Source organism: Cibotium barometz, chromosome 39 (genome assembly GCF_041138505.1).
Source record: "Cibotium barometz isolate CiBa-2024 chromosome 39, ASM4113850v1, whole genome shotgun sequence".
Lineage (NCBI taxonomy): Eukaryota > Viridiplantae > Streptophyta > Polypodiopsida > Cyatheales > Cibotiaceae > Cibotium > Cibotium barometz.
Window position 1 is genome coordinate 11,181,212 of NC_141084.1, and position 23,876 is coordinate 11,205,087.

Genomic DNA, 23,876 nt, shown 5'->3' on the forward strand with positions numbered 1-23,876 from the left:
TTCCCTCGTATCTTTGCAAGGAGAAAATGATATGTTTTCTTGAGTGTGTTTCAAGAAAGCATTGATGAGCTAGGTCTATATGGCTACTATATGGTTTCTTATGACCTTCCACGGATGGGATATGATGCATTACTCTATGAAAGCAATTGTTATTTGAACTGTGGACCACGTTCATGGATTATTTGGATGTTTCTATGGAGATTTCTTTCTTGGACGAGATTTATATAGATATTGGGCTCCGCAAACATTTTCTATGGGCGAACTTGTCCGAGTTTACAAAGAAGAAATATTTGGATATCTCATGGATATGGTAATGGTTTGGTATGACAACTCATTTCCATTGACCATGCCAGTATGGGGATTGCCAACTTTACAAACTAGTATTTTGCATGGTATGGGGCACGCCCAGTAGTGGTCTTACCGCATGGTAGTACTGTGATCGAAAGACTTCATACTTTGGTGAGTTCATTGGAGCTGTGTTGTTGTACATGATTTTCTCACTATGTATATGCATTGGACTGGCGTCCATGGCTATTGGTTTATCCTTATGCATGGGATTGGCGCCTGCCATGTGCTACTGTGGACATGATCTTCCGCTAGGACTTGATGTGTTCATGCCCAGAATGTCATGTTTGGGATTAGACGTTCCGCCGAGATTTTGATGCGTTCATGCTCGTGGACTTGGCTCGCCGTTGGGACTTGTGCCTGTGTGTACATGCCTAGAAACACCTAGGGATTGGCTTTCCATTGGGTCTGGTACCTCGTGTACTTGCCTAGAAACTTCAACGCCTGGAGGAGATTGACTTTCCATTGGGTCTGGTACTTCCTATACTTGACTGGAAACATCCTTTGGTATAGCTTCATGAACAAGGACTTGGTTGGTTAAGTGCATGAGTGTATTCCTATAAGGCCAATTGGCAAGGGATACCATGTCACCTAGTGCAAGATATGTGATGGAAGAAGGATACTTTGGGGACTTGTGCCCAAGCACTCTTTCTATACATTATTTGGTATGCTGTTCTCATATAGTGATTTTATGTGCATACTTGAGTTTGGATATGGAGTTTCCTTGTGGATATCCTTTGGTTATGGGCATCCATCCGTTATGGAGCTTCTTTATGGACAGATGGACTTCCTTTGGATTATGGATCTTCTCCATGCATTGTTGGACTTCCTTATGTAAGTATGGTATACACGTCTATGGATTCTTGGACTTCTTTTCTAGAGATTTGGATCCATCTTCAGGTTTATGGATTATGTTCATGGCTCCCTTTTACATGGATGGATTATTCTTTTTGGCTCCCTTTATTTGGGATGCATTGGACTTATGGAACTCATGGATCGAGGATTTCTCTCTGGATTTCTACTGCTAGCCGAAATGCCTATAAACTATGTATAGCAAAAATGCTTATGGAACACCAAGCTATCTATGCCTACGAGTGATTGTTTATCTTATTACTTGAGCCCACCTCTCATCCAAGATGTGTGGTCAGAGTACCAACACGGAGTGCCAGTGGTAGAGTGGACATGATACTTGGTTGGCAGGAGACTTATGTCTATGCCAAGGGTCATGTGGATTGGCACCTATTTGTGTGCCTTCAGCCTATTGACCATGTCCATGATATATTCATGGATATTGGTTATTGAGACACAGTTGGCTCTTGTGCATGTGTCTTGTGTCTAGCATTATCTTATGGATTCCTAGAATAGGAGTATGGATGATTTGTATTTGTTTATGCTATCTCGACTTGTGGGACTGTTTTTGTCTCGCCCATTTATTTTGGGACGTGATTATGATATTTGGACTTATGGGATTGTTTTGTCTTGCCCATTTATCTCGGACATAATTTTGATATTGATATTATGGAGACTTATTTAATCTCACCCATTTATTTGGGACATGGATTCTTACACTTACATTAGATTTTTGAAACTATTTCGTCTCACCCACTTGATGGAACATGATTATATCTTGGATATATGGCTTGAAGCTTAAAGTTGCCGACAACTTTTAAGAAGCTCGGGAGGATGTCACCAGCTTGGGCATTTGCCAGTATGAAAGGGGTCTAGTGGACTCCAGGACGTCTAAATATTTGCTTTGGGAATGGGGGATTATCCTAGAATACAAAGGATCACACTCCTAAAATTTAGGAAAGTTGCTATTTTTGGGCCGACTCCGATGGGAATTTCGTTCACGGCATTATGTCTAGAATTGAGCAAATGGGGAGACATGTCAAGACACATTTGGTAGACGGTCTACTATATTTTTAAAGCTAAAGATTATGGGAAGACCCATCTCTTAGATTGGGACATGTGACAAGAAAGTGGATCAAAGTGAGACAAGTGACCTCACACTTGTCAAAAAAGTGAGACAAGTGGCCTCACACTTGTCAAAAAAGCTATTGTGTGGCTCTCCACTTGTCATTATAGCCTTCTCTTGCCATTTTAGTTCATGGGAGGCCCAAATCTACAAATTGGAGTCCTCTCTGTTCATTTGGGGGAGGCTCTCTTACTGCAAACTAGCCTCTACTATAATGGTTGATCGCATTCTTGTCTACAACACTTCATGGAGAATTCCTACACTCCTTCACTCCCCTCAATAGAAGGTTTCTCTATTTCTATAGCCTCTTGATGGCTGTACCAGCTGATTTATGTACTATACCGGTTGCATTAAGTGATGTACTTGCTGATTTGAGGGTTGTACCTACTGTACCAACCTTGTACCTGCTGTACCAGCCATAGTACCTCCTGTACCAACCCATGTACTGACTGTACCAGCCCCTATACTTGCTATACCGGCCATTGCACCTACTGTACCAGCCCATGTACTGACTGTACCAGCTGAATGGAGAGTCGTACCGGCTGTACCAGGGTCCAGCTCTATTGCATGAAGACCCATGGTTTTTGGGGAAGAATCAGTACCCACACGGAGGTATATGGATTATATTGTTGACTTGGCATTTCTACAGCCTATGTACCGACTGAGTTTTAAGGTTGCCTCGTGTTAGGCTATGTAATGGCATCTGTATATGGATAATCCAACATCTCCCGTGGGGAGAGTAAGGCCCTTAAAGCTTGTACATGATATTTTCTCCTTGGGTAATAAAATACTCCAGGGGGGGGGGGGGGGTCGGCCACTTCTAGCCTCTATGCGGTGTCAACTCTGCACATCTCTCCGTTATAGTTTTGTGGATTAAATGCATATGTTTAAGGTTGTGGCCAATTCCAATGTTTAATTGCTTAATGGTCAAGTGTTTTGCGAAACCCCAGGCCCTCCGGAAGTTACATTATAACTATGGGTACAATGCCAAAGAGGCTTTCAGAGGGTCTGATACACTTGATTCCTAAGGAGAGTGGTGACAGATTGGAGATTCAACAGTGATGGAGACCCATCACCCTCCTCAAGACGGCCTACAAGTTTTTGGCCATGGCCATCAGTAGCCAGAGACTTCAACCCTTCAGTGGAAGCAGAGGCACTCCGAGGTGGTAGTGGCAACGGAAGATGAGGTGATGCAGGCTCTAGTGACAAGGGTGCTGCTGTACCTGAGGTGGTAGATGAAGAGCAGAGAGGGCTGCCATCCCAAGTGGTGGTGGTGGTGCAAGCTCTGATGACAAGGGTGCTGCAAGACCTGAAGGGTGCAGGCTCTTATGACAAGGGTGCCGCGTACTTGAAGGGTGCAAGCTCTGGTGACAAGGGTGCTTCGTACTTGACAGGTGCAAGCTCCGGTGACACGGGTGCTGCGTACCTGAGGTGTTAAGGAGCAGAGAGGGCTGCCGTCCCAAGTGGTGCAGGCTGAGGAAAAATGCCTAAGTGCTCTACGTATAGCAAAAAGGGCTGCTGTCCCATGAGCTGTGGATAAAACGCTGATATGCTGACGTAAGCGCTGATGTGAACACTGATGATGTGCTGATGTAAAACACTGATGATGTGCTGATGTAAGCACTGAAGTATGCTGATGTAAAACGCTGATGAAGTGCAGATGTAAGCGCTGATGTATACTAATGTAAAACGCTGATGAAGTGCTGATGTATGCTGATGTAAAACGCTGATGTATGCTGATGTAAAACGCTGATGAAGTGCTGATGTAAGCGCTGCTGTATACTGAATGTACTGACTGATGTGAATGCAGAGGTAAAACGCTGATGTAAGCACTGAATGTAGCAGAGAGGGCTGCTGTCCCACGGTGTGGCCTGTAGCAAAGAGTGGGCTGCTGTCCTATGATGAGTGGCTGACCTGAAAAGCCGATGAAGATGAGGCAGATGATGTGCAGTCCCCGGCAGCAGCAACAGCATCTGAAGTGGTACCGGATATGACAATGAAGTGGTACACTTAGGTGAATGATGAGGCAAAGCTATATATACCAAGGGGGATTGCTGGTCGGTCAGCCTAAAGGCAGTCGGCCAGCAGCCAAGACAAAATCCCCAAATAAAACCAAAAATACCCAGAAAAATCCCCTTTTTAGGGCTGGGAAAAATACTGTTTTCACACAGCCTGGGCATCATCGACCCCACCATTCAAAGTCGTGCCCTTTTGGACACGCTGATTGTTAGAGGACTTCTCCCAGGCAGCGAACCATGGAAGGATTTCCTCCTAGCCAGGATATCCACCCGTACACCAAGTCTAGCTTGGCCACCGCAGAGCACAAGATGGAGCTTCACGGAGATGCGGACCCGTGGCTTTAGCCCAACTTTTGGAGGACAGATTTGCACCCAGCCTATTATGGGCCTGGGACTACCTAAGGCCGGCCCTCCAACAGTCTGTTCCAATAGCCTCCGAGGACCATATCTGACAGCCCTTGATTTGGAACCCCCTGATCCGTTTACCTAGCGGTCACATGCTAGGGCTCAGCCTTATGTATCCTGGGGAGCCTTGTGTACCCTAACATCTAGAAAAAAAGGTATGCTAAGGTATGAAACGCAACTATGGGTGAGATGCATCCTAGATTATAGGCAAGATCCCAAGGAATCCCTTGGGGGGAGAAAAAGTCAGCCCACAAGGTTAAGAAACCACCTTACTGAGGAGTTCAAGAAACCGCCCCAACCGCCCTGTATAAGATCACTCACTGAAAGGCCAAGATCCCACGGAAGTGAAGGAGGGTAAGAAGAATTGGTATGCAGTTTTGTAACAACCTTGCAGATTTATTTCTTTTCAAAAATTAGTTGGCAATTTTTCAGCCATTTTTGTCTTCAGGTTTCTGCTGTACTTTTCTTAAAGTTTTGCAACCTTCTTGTGGATTTATTTCTTTTCAAAAATAAGTTGGCAATTTTTTCAGCCATTTTTTGTCTTCAAGTTTCTGCTGTACTTTCTTCCAATATGGTTCCCCTTCTTGAGCTTGTGTTTGCTGCATTATTCCTGCATTGTTTTGGGTCCATTCTCACAGTTTGGCAGGAAAGCAACGCAGAGAAATATGAATCCAAATAAATAGGCAGCAGTATGGGTGATGATAGGTGGTGCTGATGGGCCAGAAATGTGCCTCCACCTAAGTATAGGTTGGGCCAAGAGATGGGGCCCTATATATGAGTTTAAGGGAACAAAAGGACAGAACCCACTATAAGTAGTTTTTTGTTCTCGAAAATAATGCTTTAAAATCATTTGAATACCAACAAAATCAATTTTAATTGTTGATAATTGAAATCGATTATCAAATAAGGTCTAGTAAAAGGCACAAATCTTTAAACACTTCTTACAACTGAATAAACCTTTTAAATACAGTTTAATGCCAAGGGTTTAAGCATAAACCTTCGCCATTGTCATGAGCTCTGAGAACAATAAATGCATACTTGGCCAATGGCACCAAAGTAAGAGTCCAGAATACCAAGGACAAAACACCAAGAATTTCCGTGTCATTGTCAACTATCTTCACAGTACCGGCAAGTGAGCTTTTGAAGACATACAAAGGCGAGATGCTTAGGTCTCCATAGACAACACCAAAGCTTTGATAAGCAAGAGCCAAGGTGGTTCTCCAAGAAGTTCCCTGTTAATCAAGGGACCAATTTTACCATGGTAAGTACCTTCACATGTCAGAATCAAACACTCAAATCTAGCTCACAAGGCACCGAGATGCGTGTACAGAACCCCCAGAAAAACGCCTTCATACAGGAGGTTATCCCGTTCCCATTGCTTATGTCATCAGCGCACTTTGAAGAATGTAAGCATAATTTCCATCACTCAAATCAATCAAGGCATGGTAATAGCTTTGTGTGTTTATAGTCATTTTCCTTTCTTGATAGATCCCTTAGATGTGCGGATGCCTTTTTTATGTGTCAATTAAAGAAGGCAAAAGCAATTTGTAACTGATGACATGACAAAAAGGCAAAAAAAATTCCGTTTTCAGCACTAAATCTACAAGATTACTATCCAAGCTGGAGAATGGCAAGCAGATTCACCCCCGTTCTGTGCAGATGAGCTTCCAGTAAGCTGCAGATTGAGATCATTTGCATCAGTTCTTAAAAATGCTGGTCTTTACAAGGTAGCCTGTAAGATGGACCAATTTCAGCAAGCACAAAATGACTTTTTAAAAGAGTGTTTTATTTACTCCAATACTTATGGCGGAAAAGAAGATCTTGTATAAGAAATATGTGAATCCTTTATAAACCCATGACCTCTTGGGTAGGGTGGGTCATGAGCTAACCACTAGGGCAAGAGCCAACCGTCTAAGGTACTACATTAATAATGGCCCTTGATATAGTCCTCTGACATCTCAAAAGAGACCAAGTAAAGAAAGCATCATCAAAAATGTTAGTGTGCCGCTCTTGACATGTGGACTAATCAAAATGCCTTCGAAAACAAATGCAATCATGCTAGGTATTTGTTGATGGTTACAACCTCAGGGATCTCCTAACGCAAAACACAAGTGATTAATACAAACTCCCTAGGAGGGGTGTAGGCTAGCTCACCACCCAACCTCCACAAACCTCCCTCGAGCCATAGGCTAAGGCGCGAATCCCACGAACCATGCCAGTCAGCACTGGTTGTAATTACACCGGTTGTTGTGGAATGTTTGGTTGAACACAATGCTAATCAATACATTTAAATACACTAAGATTTAGTGGACATCAAGCACAATACAAAATGTAATTTGCTGAATTGACAAGAGATGCACAATGAGCTAGAACAACTAGCCCCTCCCTCAAATAATGTATATTTATCTTGGGAGAATCAAGTACATAGCATCACCGACATTTCTAACCAGAATTCCATACCATGCATATGAAAACAGTATTGCAAACAATATGGTTGTCGATGAAGATCTCCAAGGAGCTACCTTCTAACCCTACCCTCTCAAGTGCCCATGTTTCCTTCCTTCTATTCTATATCGTTCCACCCAAACATGGTAGAACGATCTTCAAGAGAGCACATAGGACAAGAGAACACTACACAGGGTATGTGAGAACGGAGTCCTGCCCTTCCCTCTTGCTACTTGTTGCCATGATTGGTCATGTGAGCTTACCAATTGCAAGTAGAGTCGACGACATCGGAAGTCTTCACAATGAAAGCATTTGGAAAGCTAAAATCTTCAATTTGTCGTGATCCTTCACAACAAAAGTCTTCGAGTAAGTGCAGGGCACCCTGGGAAAGCTTCCCCTATGGTTCTACTTAAGAAAGGATGGCTAAAATTAGGGTTTTCAACCAAAAGACTAGAAATTACAGCAAACAAATGGACTGTTTTGCTGCAATTGAGCCATTGGGAGTGTGTAGGAGGAAGAATCTTGGATGCTTGAGAAACACTCTAGCAAGCTTGGATACAGAGTTGGGAGAGTAGAAGTGCAAATGATACAACCATCTAGCCCTCTTGAAGTAGACGCCCACTTTTGAGAAGGGAGAGGAGAGAGGGAGAGATGTGTCACCTACAAAAGGTAAGTGCAAAGGGGTGCAAGATGGACATGACACATGGGTGCATACTTACTTTGGAAAAAGAAAGGCTAAGGCTTGGGCACCTAGACACTGAGTTGTGACCGCCTCGGGACTTCAATGAGTGTGCACACAAGGCTCGTCATAATTTATAAGTGAGTCTTGGTCGCCCAAAACTTATTAAAGTGTGAATATACTCACTTATAAATTAACACTAAGTTCTAAGAGATAAATTAACGCAATTCGACCAATACTTACTGTCACCATTTGATCCCTCCACCCATTTGGACCAGTGTTATACACACTGGGTGGAACCAAGGTGTGGACAGGGATTTTCCACAGAAGAAAGGCTAGAGCATTTTACTGGCATTGTTTGGCCTGAGAGATGGCCACACAACATGAGCAACATGGGATTCTATTCAACAAAGTGGCTTATAAGTCGGTGTTTTCACACATCATTAGTGAAGGGCTAGACATATTATTAGTTTGGGCATGGACAGGTGGACAAAAGAAGGCGCCGACTTGAAACTTGGCCTACACGCTTGGGAAAAGCATTAAGTTTATATTTTTGGGCTAAAACTTGGAGTACAAGCCAAGAAAAGCATAAAGTTGATATTTTTGGGCAAGTTCATCTATTTTAGGCAAAAAGGGTAAAGTGCAGCAAATATAGCTACTCGACTCTATTGAAGCAAGGTAGAGGACTATTTTTGAAAAGTTGACTTCCTTCATAGCTCCCGCATGGCTGGTCGGCTTCCTCCATGGCTCCTACAGGGCTGGCCGACTTGCTCCATACCTTCTATAGAGCTGGTCGACTCCTTCCAGGACAGCCATAGAGCCGGTCAACTACTTCCAGGCCAGCCATAAAACTGGTCGACATCTTCCAGGGCAGCCACATGGCTAGTAGCTTTCTCCCAGAGCCTAACAGGACTGGTCAACTCATTTATGGGTAGATATGGGACTGTTTTGGGGCTCTTTTTGTTAGCACATTCATCCCCAGTTTTTGTCCATGTTTGGTGTCCTTTTGGTCCCTTTTGCATGGCCCTTGATTGTGGGCTGGCCATCCTTATTTTATATATTTTTCTGGGATTTTTCCCAGCCTGTATGGTTTTTTCCCAGTCGGCCAGCATATGCAGTTCCAGTCGGCCAGCTCTCCCCACCTATAAATAGGTGGGCTGGCCTCTTAGTCTAGTATCTTGCCTTGTATATCTTTTGCTCCCTCACTTATGAGACTGCTTGTGTCTCTTGCTTGGAACTGTATTGCTTCAGTATGTTCAGCATAGTTGCTCCATATCTCTCTCTCTTTTGCGCTCTCTATTCAGCACACTCTAGTGCTCTTTTGCTTCTGCTCTGTGCACTCTTTCATGGTATCATCGCTCCCGGTTCAGTGATTCCATTTGCTGCCCCAGATTTAGCCCTATTTACAGCCCCTTAACCTTTGCGTTTTTCTAAGATTTGCAGTCTTCTTCTTGCTGCGTTTTTTGGACAGCTTCTGCTGGTTGTTCTCCTTCAGTTTGGCTTCATCGCTTGCAGCCAGAAGGTAACTTTTTCATCAGCGTTTCATTCCTACTTGGAGTTTGGATCTAGGCGGCCTGTTTTTTTCAAGACAGCAGCACCTCTTTGGCTGCGTTTTCCTCTCCGGTGGACATTCCCTTTTGCAAAGGGGATATTGTGGTGGTTCGGGCTTTGGTGGCAACCTTTGTACCTGTGGTGGACACTTCTGCTTCTAAGATTGTGCTTTTTTTTCTTGAGGAGAGCCCAAGCTACAGTCCTAGTTGATGCCTTTCCCTCTTGCAACCCTCTTATAGCGTATTCCCAAGCCCTATGTGGCTGCCTTTTCTCTCTATATCAAATCTGCATTTTTTGCTTCCCTCTTCTAGTGGCCTCAAGGTTGGAGGTACAGTCGACAAAACCTTCTGCGTTTTTTGCTACAGGAGGATTTTTGGGGTGCTGTCCAGCCTCTTAGGGCTGCGTTTTGGTGGGAGGAAGGGACCTACATCAGCGTTTTCTAATTTGGACAGTTTTTTTTTTATCTTATGAGGTTTGGTCCTATTGATTGATCAATAATGACAGCTTCAGATTTGGCTCCCATACCACTTTCTTGTTATTTCCTAGATGAGGCAAACAAGTTGGATGGTGGTAACTTTCAGTCATGGAAGTTGCAGGTTACTTCTATTCTGATTTCTCTCTCTCTCTCTCTCTCCTTTGCTCTCCCTCTCTCCTATGTTTTGCTTCCGCATTGTGCTACTTAATCATGGTATTAGTCAGATTTGGCTCCCATACCACTTTCTTGTTATTTCCTAGATGAGGCAAACAAGTTGGATGGTGGTAACTTTCAGTCATGGAAGTTGCAGGTTACTTCTATTCTGATTTCTCTCTCTCTCTCTCTCTCTCCTTTGCTCTCCCTCTCTCCTATGTTTTGCTTCCGCATTGTGCAACTTAATCATGGTATTAGTCGCTTAGGTGACCAGCACTTCAAGGGGGCAGTGAGTTTTCTTTTTGCAAGAAGTTCATCGTTTTTGGGAGCAGAAGAAGGCTTGCTTTTTAGCTACATATGCAGCAGAGTGCTGCGTTTTGTGCAAATTTCCAGGCGGCAGCATTTTCCTCACCACTTATTAGTGGTTGTGATTTCCCCTGGCTGCTGCGTTTTCATCTTGAAGGCTACATTTTTCACATTGGTGGCTGCCTTTATTCTTCTAGGGTACTGTGTGATATGCAGCGGAAGTCTTTGTATTGGTTGATCCTGTCACACAATATGCTCACACCGTCTTCTGTATCCTGAGTTTCGTGAGTTTAGCAATCCATTTCATTTACTTCAAACTTTAAAGAGATGAGAGAGAGAGAGATGAGAACTGTACACCAGATTGGGTCCCGAATTACCCACTGAAGGGCCCCCTATCCCGATAACGAGATAGTATTTGCTTTATTACTTTAGAGAGAATGACTTTGGACTGTAGATAAGCCAAACGCAAGATCTCGGAGGATCGGAGAGCGGCTGATCTGTACACTGCTGTAGAAACACCTCAATGACTTGATCTCGAGCCTATGCACTCCTCCCAAGGGCATGAGGAAGGGCTGCACACCTGAGGCTCAAAGAAGAAGAAGGTGGACTGTTCTACACACTGTTAGAATGCTGAAAACACATATGAATGCTGTGTTACCTTCACCAGATGACTGCTGAATGTGTTGATGATGCATAGAAGGCTGGACACTGATGCAAACAACAATTTCAGGGCTAGAAACTGCTGTAGACTGCTGATTCAGGGCTGGATACTGCTGTGGACAGAAACGCAGGTGTCTGGAGTGCTGATGGACTGAAACGCAAGTGTCTTGGGGCTGCTGGACAGAAGCTGCAGGGTACTGAGGCTGCTGGACAGAAAACGCAGCACTGCTGCTGTACGGCTGTGCAAAAACGCAGGTGAATACAGGCTGCAAACTGCCGTTGAATTGAAGATGAACTGTGGACTGAATCAGGGCCTGAACTGAGTGCTGAATTCAGGGCTGATTGCAAGCACCTAGGGCTGAATGAAGCTAGGGTTTCTCAAGGGCTGGAGAAGCAAGCTTATGGGCTCTAGGGTTGGATTAGTCTTGGGCTGAAAGCAAGAGAGAGGAGAGCTCTTAGCACAATGAAGACTGAATGAGGAAAAGAGGCTCTAGGCAAGCCTATTTATACTAACTGGAGGTTGGTCATTTAATAAAATTAATATTTATAAATGCCCAATAATGCAAATAATGATAAATAAATACTAATAAATATGGGAAAAATACCAGATAAATCCCAGTAAATTCCCTAAGGCTTTGGGGATGTTCTAAATGATGCACAGGCATATGCATATTCAGCCCTGGGCAGCAGTGGAGGTGTTTCTTCCCATGTGCTTCAGCCTTGCCTTCACTTGAGAGGGGTTGTCGGTCTTGTGCTTTCACGGTGTTGGCGTTTGGAGCAGAGCCCTGGACAGCAGTTGGTCGCCCTCTTCTACGCATGTGGAGCGCCACAAACTTGTGGCATCTTTAGCCTGCCTCTTCTTCGATGGATCTACCTCCTTTGTGGGTGTTTTCCGGCAAGTTTTGGTGGACTGTTTGCTACTTTCCAGTCCCTTTCTCTCTCAGTTTTGAGAGAGGGCTGCTTGTGCCTCGTGCCTCGTTCCATTGGAGAAGTGTTGGAGATTGGTTGTGGAGTGTTCAGATCATCAGTGGCACAGAGGCTTGCTTGCAAAAGTGTGTTACTGCCATGGATATGGGTTCCCTCTTGGAGGAGGCATCTATCCTTGTTTCTCAAGAGCAGGTTGGGTTCCCTCCTAGTGGACAGGAGCAAGCACTTATACAGACAGGACAGTCTCACTGCTACTCTTCTGGAAAGCAGGTTCATTTGGCCAAGGATTGCAAGACCAAAGGTACATCCCCGGCCAGGACCATGTTTTCAAAGACGGGCAATGATCATATACAGGATGATGACTCTGATACTTCTAGTGTCCTGCGCCTCCTCATATTCACTTGTTTCATCCATTCCTAGCACATTGTCCTGCACTCTCTTGCTGGGTATTGGCATTGAAAAAGCCTCATACTATAATAAAGGTGATCTTGTCAACAAGTGCTCTCTCTCTCTCTCTTTCCTTGTCTATGCTTCTACCTGTGCATACTCCAACATGGTATCAGATGACTAGGTTCTGGCTGCCCTCATCAGCGTTTTCATTCCCTCCTCTCGTGTTTCTGGCTTCAGAAGGTGGCTGCATTTCTGGCTTCTTTGCTGGCTGAGTTTTCTTCTTTGCTGGCTGCGTTTTCTGCTGAACCTGCATTTTCTGCCTCTTCACATCAGCGTTTTCTCTTTGGGAGGTACTCCTACACCATGCAAATCCTGCACGGTGCCAAGGTGCAAGTCATGGCTGGTGGTGTGGTGGCTGCTGTTTTTACAGTCAGGACAGCTTCTGGTAGTGGTTTATTTGCATGTGGTGCAACCCGACATCCCTGCTTCTTCCCCAGGTCCCCTCCCTCCGATTGGGTGTTTCCAGTGTGTTTTGGTGGACTGTTTTGCTACTGTCCAGTCTCTTTCTCTCTCAGATTTGAGAGGGGGCTGATTGATCCTCGTACTTCACTTCGTTGGAAAGTGCTCGAGAGGAGTCTTGGAGTGCTGAGATTTGTGTTTGGCGTACTTTGTTGTTGTGGATAGTCCCCCCCCCCCCCCCTTCTTCGAACAAGGAGGACAAGTTGGACGAAACCAACTATGCTCATTGGAAGCTGAATATCTGGTTCATCCATAAGGGTTTGTGGGAGATTTGTTGGGGTAAAGGCATAATGCCCACCCTTATAGTGTGTACAAGCCCATAAGTTATAGTACATAGTACACTTAGTACTTTTAATGTACTAAGTGCACTATGTGTACTAGTGCAATATACATGTGTGATAGGGGAGTCACACACTCATCTTGGTGAGTTGACTTATCCCCACAACTCTCTCTCTCTCCCTTCTTTTCTCTGTGTATGTCTCCCACACATGAACCCTGATTCTTCTTCTCCCATTCAACTGGTATCAGAGCTGGAGGGGAGTTTGCACAGACTCAAAGCGCAGAAACGTGCACAATGGTAATCGAGGCCTGTTAGATCTTCTTGCGCATTTGTCTGTCTGTGTCGGGCATTTCGTTTGAGGGCCACCATGAGGCCTCTGCCAGCGGGTGTCATCCTCACCAACGAGCTCTTATGGTGGGAGTTCTTCCTGGATGCTTCGCAATGCTAGGGCAATCGGCTTAGGAAGGCAGCAACGCGTGTAGCGCAAGCCACTGAAGGAGGCGGTGAAGGCACACAACGCGTGTAGCGCAAGCCACTGAAGGAGGCGCGAAGGTTGCAACGCCTACGTGGTGGTGGTCCGCGTAAGTAGGTGAAGGCGACACGCCTACGTGGTGGTGGTCAGGCACAGCCACAAGGCGTCAACAGGCGGGCGGCGCTAGCTCCACGTCACCTTCTCCAAGGCGCCGTCTACTGTGTTGCCCACGAGGAGAGCTACGCAGCCCACACGTTGCCTGCTGAGGAGAGCTACGCAGCCCAACCATCCGTACAGCTGCAAGCGCATAAGCATCAACACAAGCAACTCCCGATTCAGCAACATCAGCAAGAAGGCCCCCCCCTTTCTGCAACAGCATCAACACAAAGAAATTCAGCCTGCAAATCAGAGAAATTCAAAAAATTAAGAGGTATTTGCCTTCAATTTTGGGAATTTCTTATCAATTCAATCAATTGAGCAGGTATAGGTGCCCAATTGCTCAATTTTGAGCAAAATTGGCAAAATTGGGTGACATTGGTCACAATCAGGATCAATTTGCAGGAAATTGGATTTCGAAATTTGGGGCTTTTGATGTAATTGTGCAATTAAGCATTCATACATGCTGTATGATGTGAGAAATCGCACATTCGAGCAAAATTGCAGCAAATTGCAGTGCAAATCAAGGGGCTTTTGTGCCGATTGAATTGATTTGCATGCAGGCAATTGCGTTTGATGCTTTGGGCAATGTGTTGATGCCTGACAAGCACTCAATGTGCCTGTAAATCAAGGGGCTTTCATGTATTGGATGTATATGTGGCCAGGGGGAAGCATCGCGAAGACTCTAGATGCCTTCATGTGCGTCAATGTACCATGTATGATCAGCAATTGATCTTAAATCAAGGGGCTTTTCAAGATTTTATGCTTGTTGAGCTTGGCAAAGCAACAGGCAAGACTTTTATGCCTTGAATCCTCAGAAATCAGCTTGCAGTCAAGGGGCTTTTGCCCAATTTCTGTTCGGGATTGTTGTATGCAGTGTTCGAGACTGTAAAAGTCTGATTTTCACTCTTTTGGATAGCCAGGAGAGCATTTATTGCTACTGTACCTGCTGGTACAGATTTGGCACAGCTTTGTGCAAGTTTTGGCATTGCTGTACACTGATTTGAGTGAGGAAAAGGTTCAATTTCAGCTACTGTACTTGTCGGTACAGGTTTGGTACATCACATGTGAGCACTTGGTACTGTTGTACATTATTTCATGCATGCAGGTGTTTGTCACCATGCTAATGTAAATGCAACCGAGCTGCCGGAAATCTCTATGTGGCATAGCCGGTTGCGACGCATGAGTGTCAAAGGAATGGAGCAATTGTCTCGTTTGGGTTACTTGCCTTCTCTAAAGTTTTCAAGTTTTCAGTTTTGTGAGCATTGTATATATGGCAGGCAACTCCAGTGCCCCCACAAGAAAGCTCTTGGACAGAAAGATGCTCAGTTAGAGCTTGTGCATACAAATGTATGTGAGATGCCTCAGCTTTCTTTGGGAGGGGCAAAATATTTTGTGTCTTTTATTGATGATGCCACACGCAAGGTGTGGGTTTATCCTCTTCGTTTGAAGAGTGATACATTCTCAGTGTTTCAGAAGTTTGTTGCTCATGTTGAGAATCAAACTGGCAAAACACTGAAGGCTTTGCGTTCCGACAATGGGGGAGAGTATATGTCCAAACAGTTTCAGGACTTTTGTGATGCTAAAGGCATCAAGAGGGAGCTCTCTACTCCTTATGATCCTCCACAAAACGGGACAGCAGAGAGGATGAACAGGACCATTCAGGAAAAGGTCCGTTCTATGATGTAACATGCTGCGTTACCTCATGGTTTTTGGGCTGAAGCTGTTATGACAGCCGTTCACCTTATAAACAGGTCACCTGACACGAGCCTTGGTGGGAAAGTGCCAGAAGAAGTATGGACAGGGAAGCCTCCGTCATACAAGCACTTGAGAGTGTTTGGTTGCGTTGCGTACGTGCACATACACAGGGAAATGCGCACCAAACTTGATCCTAAGTCTCACAAATGCATATTCCTAGGATATGGTGACAGAGGTGAAATGGGGTATAGACTTTGGGATCCCGTGAATAGAAAGATTATACGCAGCAATGATGTCATTTTTGATGAAACATGCATGTATAAGGAGCCTGCAAGGCAACAGGAGCCTGGCAGAGTCATCTTTGATGATGATGGACATCATGGACAACAACCAAGGGCTCTAAATCAGCCATTACAGCAGCAAAACCAGCCCTTAAATGGTGCTGAAAATGGTCCAAATGGACAGCCAGAGATGGCAGAAGATATCCCTATGGATATACCACAGTTAGAGGAGATACCGGGCATGATTTTTCAGCCTTATGGCATGGAACAAGAGCCACCAATAGGTGATATGCAGGCTGGACAGCAACCTGCAAATGATGGTCATTGGGTACGGAGGTCCACAAGACCCTCCAGAGCCCCTGACAGGTTTGTTCCAGGGGTTGGCTACTTGATGCTTACTGACTGTGGGGAGCCCTCATAATACAAGGAGGCTTTACAGAGGGCAGACAAGGCTCTTTGTGTTGAGATATCGAGCTCGTCTAGTGAGGCGGTGGACACTGATGACCCGCCTAGGGGAGAGGCCCCACACTTACACCACTGGCATGGTTGGTGAGATCATGGGAGATATGCGGCCAGTGGGATGACAGGCTGTGTGACAGCCATTCTAGAGACTGGCATAGTTATAGCGCCAGCTCATTTAGTCGGGTTCACACTATAGAGAACCCGTGTATGTATTGGTTGAGTACCTTTCATATTATGTGTACTCTTATTCTTGTATATGGTGTGTTGAGTGTTGAGTAGAGAAGAAGAAGATTTTCAGCCTCTCACCTTGTGTGTTCTCTATTAGGGTTTGTGAGTGTGTGTGTGTGCTTGCAAGAGCTCAAGCTCTCTTCCCCCCTGCATCTTTTCAAGGGATAGGCCCCACACTTACACCACTGGCATGGTTGGTGAGATCATGGGAGATATGCGGCCAGTGGGATGACAGGCTGTGTGACAGCCATTCTAGAGACTGGCATAGTTATAGCGCCAGCTCATTTAGTCGGGTTCACACTATAGAGAACCCGTGTATGTATTGGTTGAGTACCTTTCATATTATGTGTACTCTTATTCTTGTATATGGTGTGTTGAGTGTTGAGTAGAGAAGAAGAAGATTTTCAGCCTCTCACCTTGTGTGTTCTCTATTAGGATTTGTGAGTGTGTGTGCGCGCTTGCAAGAGCTCAAGCTCTCTTCCCCCCTGCATCTTTTCAAGGGATAGGCCCCACACTTACACCACTGGCATGGTTGGTGAGATCATGGGAGATATGCGGCCAGTGGGATGACAGACTGTGTGACAGCCATTCTAGAGACTGGCATAGTTATAGCGCCAGCTCATTTAGTCGGGTTCACACTATAGAGAACCCGTGTATGTATTGGTTGAGTACCTTTCATATTATGTGTACTCTTATTCTTGTATATGGTGTGTTGAGTGTTGAGTAGAGAAGAAGAAGATTTTCAGCCTCTCACCTTGTGTGTTCTCTATTAGGGTTTGTGAGTGTGTGTGTGCTTGCAAGAGCTCAAGCTCTCTTTCCCCCTGCATCTTTTCATGGTATCAGAGCCTGGTTCGTGCTAAGGGCTGAGCTGCAAGCAAGAGAACCACAGGAAGCGGTACGAGGGTAAGAGCTTCAACTACTCTTCCCTATTGTGTTGGTGACTACACCCTTGTCGGGAGCTCTACGGGAGGCACCGGCAAACGATCTCTGATTGAGGAGCTTTCTTCGCGGGAGTAAAGCTATAGGGCAACTATACAGTTCTTCGCACTAAAATTTTCGGGCCGAAAACGCGTTTCGGACGCGTCTGGACCTCCGTTTTTCAGAAAGCAGGCGATTTCGAGCACTGCGGGTAAGTCATCAATTCTCTGCAGAACTCTGTTTTAAGTACTGCAGGAAGACAGATTGACTGTGCAGACACTGTGGGTGCTGCAAAGAGGTCTACAGTTGCCATTGGGTGTATGTATGTGCATTGAGGTCACTGGTTGTGACATTTGAGTGGATTGCAGTACCGCTGTGCAGAAAATACAGCAGTTATGCAAGAAAAACCAGAGTGCAGTTTCTGGTAAAATTGTGTGTTTGGCAAGATGTCTAATGATGGCATAACACAGATTGTGGCTGAGAAGCTGGATAAGAATAACTTCCATGCTTAGAGGTTCAGGTTAACGAATTTCCTGATGGAAAAAGGCTATTGGGACTACATAGAAGGTGAGCATGAAGAGGCACCAGAGATACCGGACATAAATCCGACTGCTGCAGATGTGAAAGAGTTTAAAGACTGGAACCAAGGAGCCAGGAAGGTTATGTATTGGCTATCCATTAGTATACAAGACACCATGATTGGGCACATTCAGGATGCCAAGTCCCCCAAGGAGGCATGGGACACCTTGGTAAAGCTTTATGAAACAAATACCAAGGCACGCAAGATACAGTTGAAGAATAAACTTCATACTGTGGAGAAAAAGAGCATGTCTGTGAATGACTATGCGCTGAAGATAAAGGGTATTGTGGAATCCCTTGCATCTATTAGTGTGTCAGTAGATGATGATGATAAGGTGGAGGTCTGTCTACGTGGTCTCGGGCCACAATACAAGGCGTTTAAGACGTCTATTCAGACTCGGGAAAACATTCCCAACTTTACAGATTTGGTGTCTATGCTGATTATCGAAGAGAAGAACTTGGGTGAAGACCAACAGTCTTCACAAAGCAAAAACAGTTCAGAGCAACAGGCCTTCTACACGAGTTCAGGAAGAGGACGAGGTAGAGGAGGCCGTGGACGCGGTCAAGGAGGTGGCCGAACAGGTAATCAGAATTATGGCCAGCAGCAGCAACAACAACAACAGTCCCAGAATCAACAACAACAACAACACGCAGGTAGAAGAGGCAAATTCAGAGGCAGGGGGAGTCAAAGAGGCCGTGGAAATTGGCAAAGGAAATATAATGATGCACGTGAATGCTATTATTGTGGTAAGCCTGGACATGTGCAGTCAGAATGTTATAAGAAGCAGGCTGACATGCAAAATGGGAAAGTGCAGCAAAACAACTATGCATCCTCAAGCAGAAATAATGAGGATAATGAAAGGTTGTTTGTTATGCAGCATGTCGTGAATGCCATGTCTGAAAATGTTGATGCAGCACAAAAAGATAATGTATCGTATGTGGATTCAGGCGCTTCGAACCACATGACGAGTCATGGGGAGTGATTCAAGGAGATGAAAAACCCGGAAAGACCAGGTTTTGTGGAAACAGGGGATGACACTGCTCACCCAATTGCCCACGTTGGAGATGTGCCATTGTCTATGCAGGATGGCAAAGTGAAGTACCTTGCAGATGTACTTCATGTACCAAACATAACAAAGAATCTGGTTTCAGTTGGCCAGATGATTGAGCAGGGGTTGCAGGTTCGGTTTAACCCCGATGGTTGTTATGTCGAAGACTTCAAAGACAAGTGCAGGTTGGTTGCAAAAGGCAACAGAGTGGGCAGGATGTTTACGTTGAATGTAGACATGCCTGAAATGAATGCTGCGATGTTTGCAAATGGTTCAGGAGTTGTTGCAGACACAGACATATGGCATAAAAGAATTGGACATGTAAATGTGCAGAGATTGAAGTCTATGCAGACAAAGGGAATTGTGACAGGGCTGCCAAAATTTAAAGTGGAAGGTATGCAGAAAATATGTGAAGCATGCCAATTTGGGAAGCAAACAAAGCATGTGTTTCCACGTAACAGATATGTGAGCAGAAATGCACTAGATGTTGTGCATTCAGATGTATGGGGTCCTACGAAGACCATATCTATGGGAGGCTGCAGGTACTATGTGACTTTCATTGATGACCACACAAGGAAAGTGTGGGTATATTTCATGAAGGAGAAGAGTGAGGTGTTCACTCACTTTCAGAATTTCAGAGTTTTGGTTGAAAAGCAAACAGGGAAATATGTAAAGTGCCTAAGGTCAGATGGAGGGGGAGAGTACTTCTCCAATGAGTTCTCTGAATTTTTGAAGAAGAATGGTATTCGGAGACAGTTTACATGCAGATACACTCCGCAGCAAAATGGAGTTGCTGAGCGGAAAAACAGGCACATTGCTGAGATTGCGCGAGCATTGATGGAAGAGAAGAATATGCCGCATTGCTATTGGGCTGAGGCTGTTTCTACAGCAGTATACATAATGAACAGAACTCCAACTGCAGCCATACATGATGTAACTCCAGAGGAGAGGTTTACTGGTCGAAAACCAGATTTGTCTCATCTGAAAGTTTTTGGATGCATTGCATATGTGCATGTGCCAGATGAGCTGAGAACCAAGCTGGATCCGAAAGCTGAAAAATGTGTGTTTATTGGATATTCCCTTGAGCAAAAGGGATACAGGTGTTATAACCCTGCTACACGTGAGTTGAGGGTAAGCAGGGATGTTGTCTTTGATGAGATGAGCAGCTGGTATGCTGCTGAAAAAGAAGCTATTGGGGTGATGTGAGTGGAAGTGTGGTTGCACAGAATGCAGGTCAGCAATCACAGTCTTTGAGTGGACCAGGAGAGTCCTCTTCTAGTGGGTCTGTTGATAGACCATGGAGTGGCAGGCTGCGTCATAATACCAGTCCTGCAAATGTGATTACTACATCACGTAAAGGAAAAGAGAAAGTGATTGAGCCCCTTGGTATGCCTGACATTTCTGCAGGGCATTCTCATGTTGATGGAGAGTCTAGTGGCTCAGATATGAGCCTTGATGAGGAGCTTGGGATCCCAGCTATGAGAACACCTGGTGTAAAGAAGGCTATGGAAGCCATGAATGAAAAGCTGCGAAGATCAGGGAGAGTGAAGAACCCTGTGCAGAGATTTACATATGATGGTTATGTGGCACATCACTATGCATATATGGCAAAGGTTGGGCAGGTTGTTGAGCCCACATGCATTGATGAGGCTGTTGGAAATGTGTGTTGGGAGAAAGCTATGGATGAGGAGATGGATGCACTATATGGAAATGAAACTTGGGATTTAGTGCAATTGCCTGAAGGCAAGAAAGCCATTGGATGCAAGTGGGTGTACAAAGTTAAACATAACAGTGATGGAAGCATAAACAGGTACAAGGCTAAATTGGTAGCCAAAGGATATGCACAGACATATGGGATTGATTATGAGGAAACTTTCAGCCCAGTTGCCAAGATGGCAACGGTGAGAGTTGTGATAGCAGTGGCTGCGTCAAAGCAATGGTCTTTACATCAGATGGATGTAAAGAATGCATTCTTGCATGGGGATTTGCAAGAAGAGGTGTATATGTTGCAGCCACCTGGATATAAGGATGTGCGTCACCCCGAGCATGTTTGCAGGTTGAAGAAAGCCTTGTATGGCTTAAAACAAGCACCAAGAGCATGGTCTGACAAGATTTCTGAATATCTTGTCACTATTGGCTTTCATGTAGCCAATGCAGATTTCTCGCTGTATGTGAGACATGGTGATAGAGGAGTTGTGCTTGTTGTCATCTATGTAGATGACTTGATCATTACGGGGGACCATGATGCAGAGATCTTTGATGTAAAGATCTTGCTAAGACAGAAGTTTGAGATGAAGGATCTGGGGGAGCTCAGATATTTCTTGGGCATTGAGGTGATTAGGTCACCACATGGTATTAGATTACTGCAGAGACAGTATGGCTTGGACATGTTGTCCAAGTATGGTATGACAGGCAGTAAGCCTATTTCTGTGCCATTGGATCAGAATGACAAGTTGAGTGCAGATTCAGGAGAGATCTTGGAGGATCCTACTATGTACAGACGCATAGTAGGAAGTTTGATATACATGACGATCACCAGACCAGATTTGAGCTATGCTGTTGGGTTGGTGAGTCAGTTTATGCAGGTTCCACGAAAACCGCATTTGGATGCAGTGAGACGCATACTGAGGTATGTGAGGTCTACTTTGCATTGTGGACTATTCTATGAGACTGGGACAGAGATATGTGTACATGGATACACAGATGCTGATTGGGCGGGTAGTATCTCAGATAGAAGATCTACCAGTGGTTTTATGTTTTCTTTGGGGAGTGCCGCTGTGACTTGGAGCAGCAAGAAGCAGCCTACGGTTGCTCTATCTAGTACAGAGGCCAAGTACAGAGGAGCTGCTATGGCAGCATGTGAGGTAGCTTGGTTGAGAAAGCTACTTGCAGATTTAGGTCTATCAGTGGATAGACAGGTTGTCATTTTCTGTGACAACATTAGCAGTATACAGTTGGCCAGGAACCCAGTCTTTTATGCTCGTACGAAGCACATAGAGGTCCACTACCACTTCGTCAGAGAGAAGGTCTTAGCAGGAGACCTTGACCTTGTTTATGTCAGCACAGAGGATCAGGTAGCTGACATCTTCACCAAAGCATTGGGTACAGAGAAGCTCCGCAGATTCAGGGTTTCGCTTGGTGTGCATGAGATGGAGTTGAGCTCGAGGGGGAGTGTTGAGATATCGAGCTCGTCTAGTGAGGCGGTGGACACTGATGACCCGCCTGGGGGATAGGCCCCACACTTACACCACTGGCATGGTTGGTGAGATCATGGGAGATATGCGGCCAGTGGGATGACAGGCTGTGTGACAGCCATTCTAGAGACTGGCATAGTTATAGCGCCAGCTCATTTAGTCGGGTTCACACTATAGAGAACCCGTGTATGTATTGGTTGAGTACCTTTTATATTATGTGTACTCTTATTCTTGTATATGGTGTGTTGAGTGTTGAGTAGAGAAGAAGAAGATTTTCAGCCTCTCACCTTGTGTGTTCTCTATTAGGGTTTGTGAGTGTGTGTGTGTGCTTGTAAGAGCTCAAGCTCTCTTCCCCCCTGCATCTTTTCACTTTGGGAGCGTGCCATGAAGTCAGAGATGGATTCTCTGCACAAAAATGGACCATGGAAGTTGGTGCATTTGCCTGCAGGCAAGAAGGTTTTGCCATGCAAATGGGTTTACACGCTCAAAGTTGCACCAGATGCAAAGCCAAGATACAAAGCCAGGTTAGTGGCTAAGGGCTTCAAGCAGGAATATGGTGTGAACTTTGAGGAGATCTTCTCTCCAGTTGGTCAAAATGACCACACTTAGAGCTGTGTTAGCTTTGGTTGCACATGATGATCTGGACTTGATTCAGATGGATGTGAAGATTGCTTTTCTTCACGGTGATCTCCATGAGGAGATATATATGCAACAACCAGAGGGTTATGCAGTGAGTGGAAAGGAGAAGCTTGTATGCAAACTGAAAAAGAGTCTTTATGGGCTCAAACAGGCACCAAGGGAATGGTATCATAAATTTGATACATTCATGAAATCACAGAAATTCAGGAGAAGTGACATAGATCACTGCTTATACACCAAGAAAGCTTTGGATGGCAGTCTATTGATCCTCATCTTGTATGTTGATGATATGTTGATTGCTGGAAAATCTCGTAAAGAGATGGATGCCTTGAAAAAGAGGCTGCATCAAACCTTTGATATGAAGGATTTGGGTGATGCAAATCACATTTTGGGTATGCAGATACTTCGGGACAGAAATCAGCATGTGTTGTATTTGTCTCAGAAGGAATACATTGGCAAAGTTTTGCAGAGGTTCAATATGGACGGGGGAAAGAAGACTAGTACTCCTTTGCCTCCATATGTGAAATTCAATGCTATGGACAGCCCACAGTCAGATAGTGGCAGGGCTGATATGGCCAAGATTCCGTATGCTTCAGCTTGTGGCAGTCTCATGTATGCCATGGTTGCTACTAGGCCGGACATTGCATTTGCAATGGGAGTGGTTTCTAGATACATGGCCAACCCTAGCAAGAAGCATTGGGAAGCAGTGAAAGGTGTCATGAGATACCTGAAGGGCACACAGGATATGTGCATTTGTTTTGGCAAACAGGATGCATTAGTGCATGGTTACACGGATTCGGATTATGCCGGTCATCCAGATAACCGGAAGTCTACTACCGGTTATGTGTTTACATTCACAGGAGGTGCTGTGTCATGGATATCCAGGATGCAGAAGTGCACTGCCTTATCTACTACAGAGGCCGAGTATATTGCAGCCACAGAGGCTTGCAAGGAGGCATTATGGCTATCTCAGTTAGTGGTTGATTTGGGTTATACAGGGGATATTCCATTGTTGCATTGTGACAGTCAGAGTGCCATTCAATTGGCAAAGAACCCTATCTTTCATGCAAAG

General features: G+C 45.0%; 1 protein-coding gene across 1 annotated transcript in view; it reads right to left on the reverse strand.

Annotated features, from left to right (window-relative positions):
- LOC147615719 (putative potassium transporter 2) overlaps nucleotides 1-23,876 on the reverse strand; it is a 43,938-nt gene that overhangs the window by 14,787 nt on the left and 5,275 nt on the right. Inside the window, exon 2 of the mRNA XM_086778296.1 lies at nucleotides 5,741-5,975. Coding sequence (XP_086634422.1) covers nucleotides 5,741-5,975 — 235 coding nt within the window. The remainder of the gene's footprint in view (nucleotides 1-5,740; nucleotides 5,976-23,876) is intronic.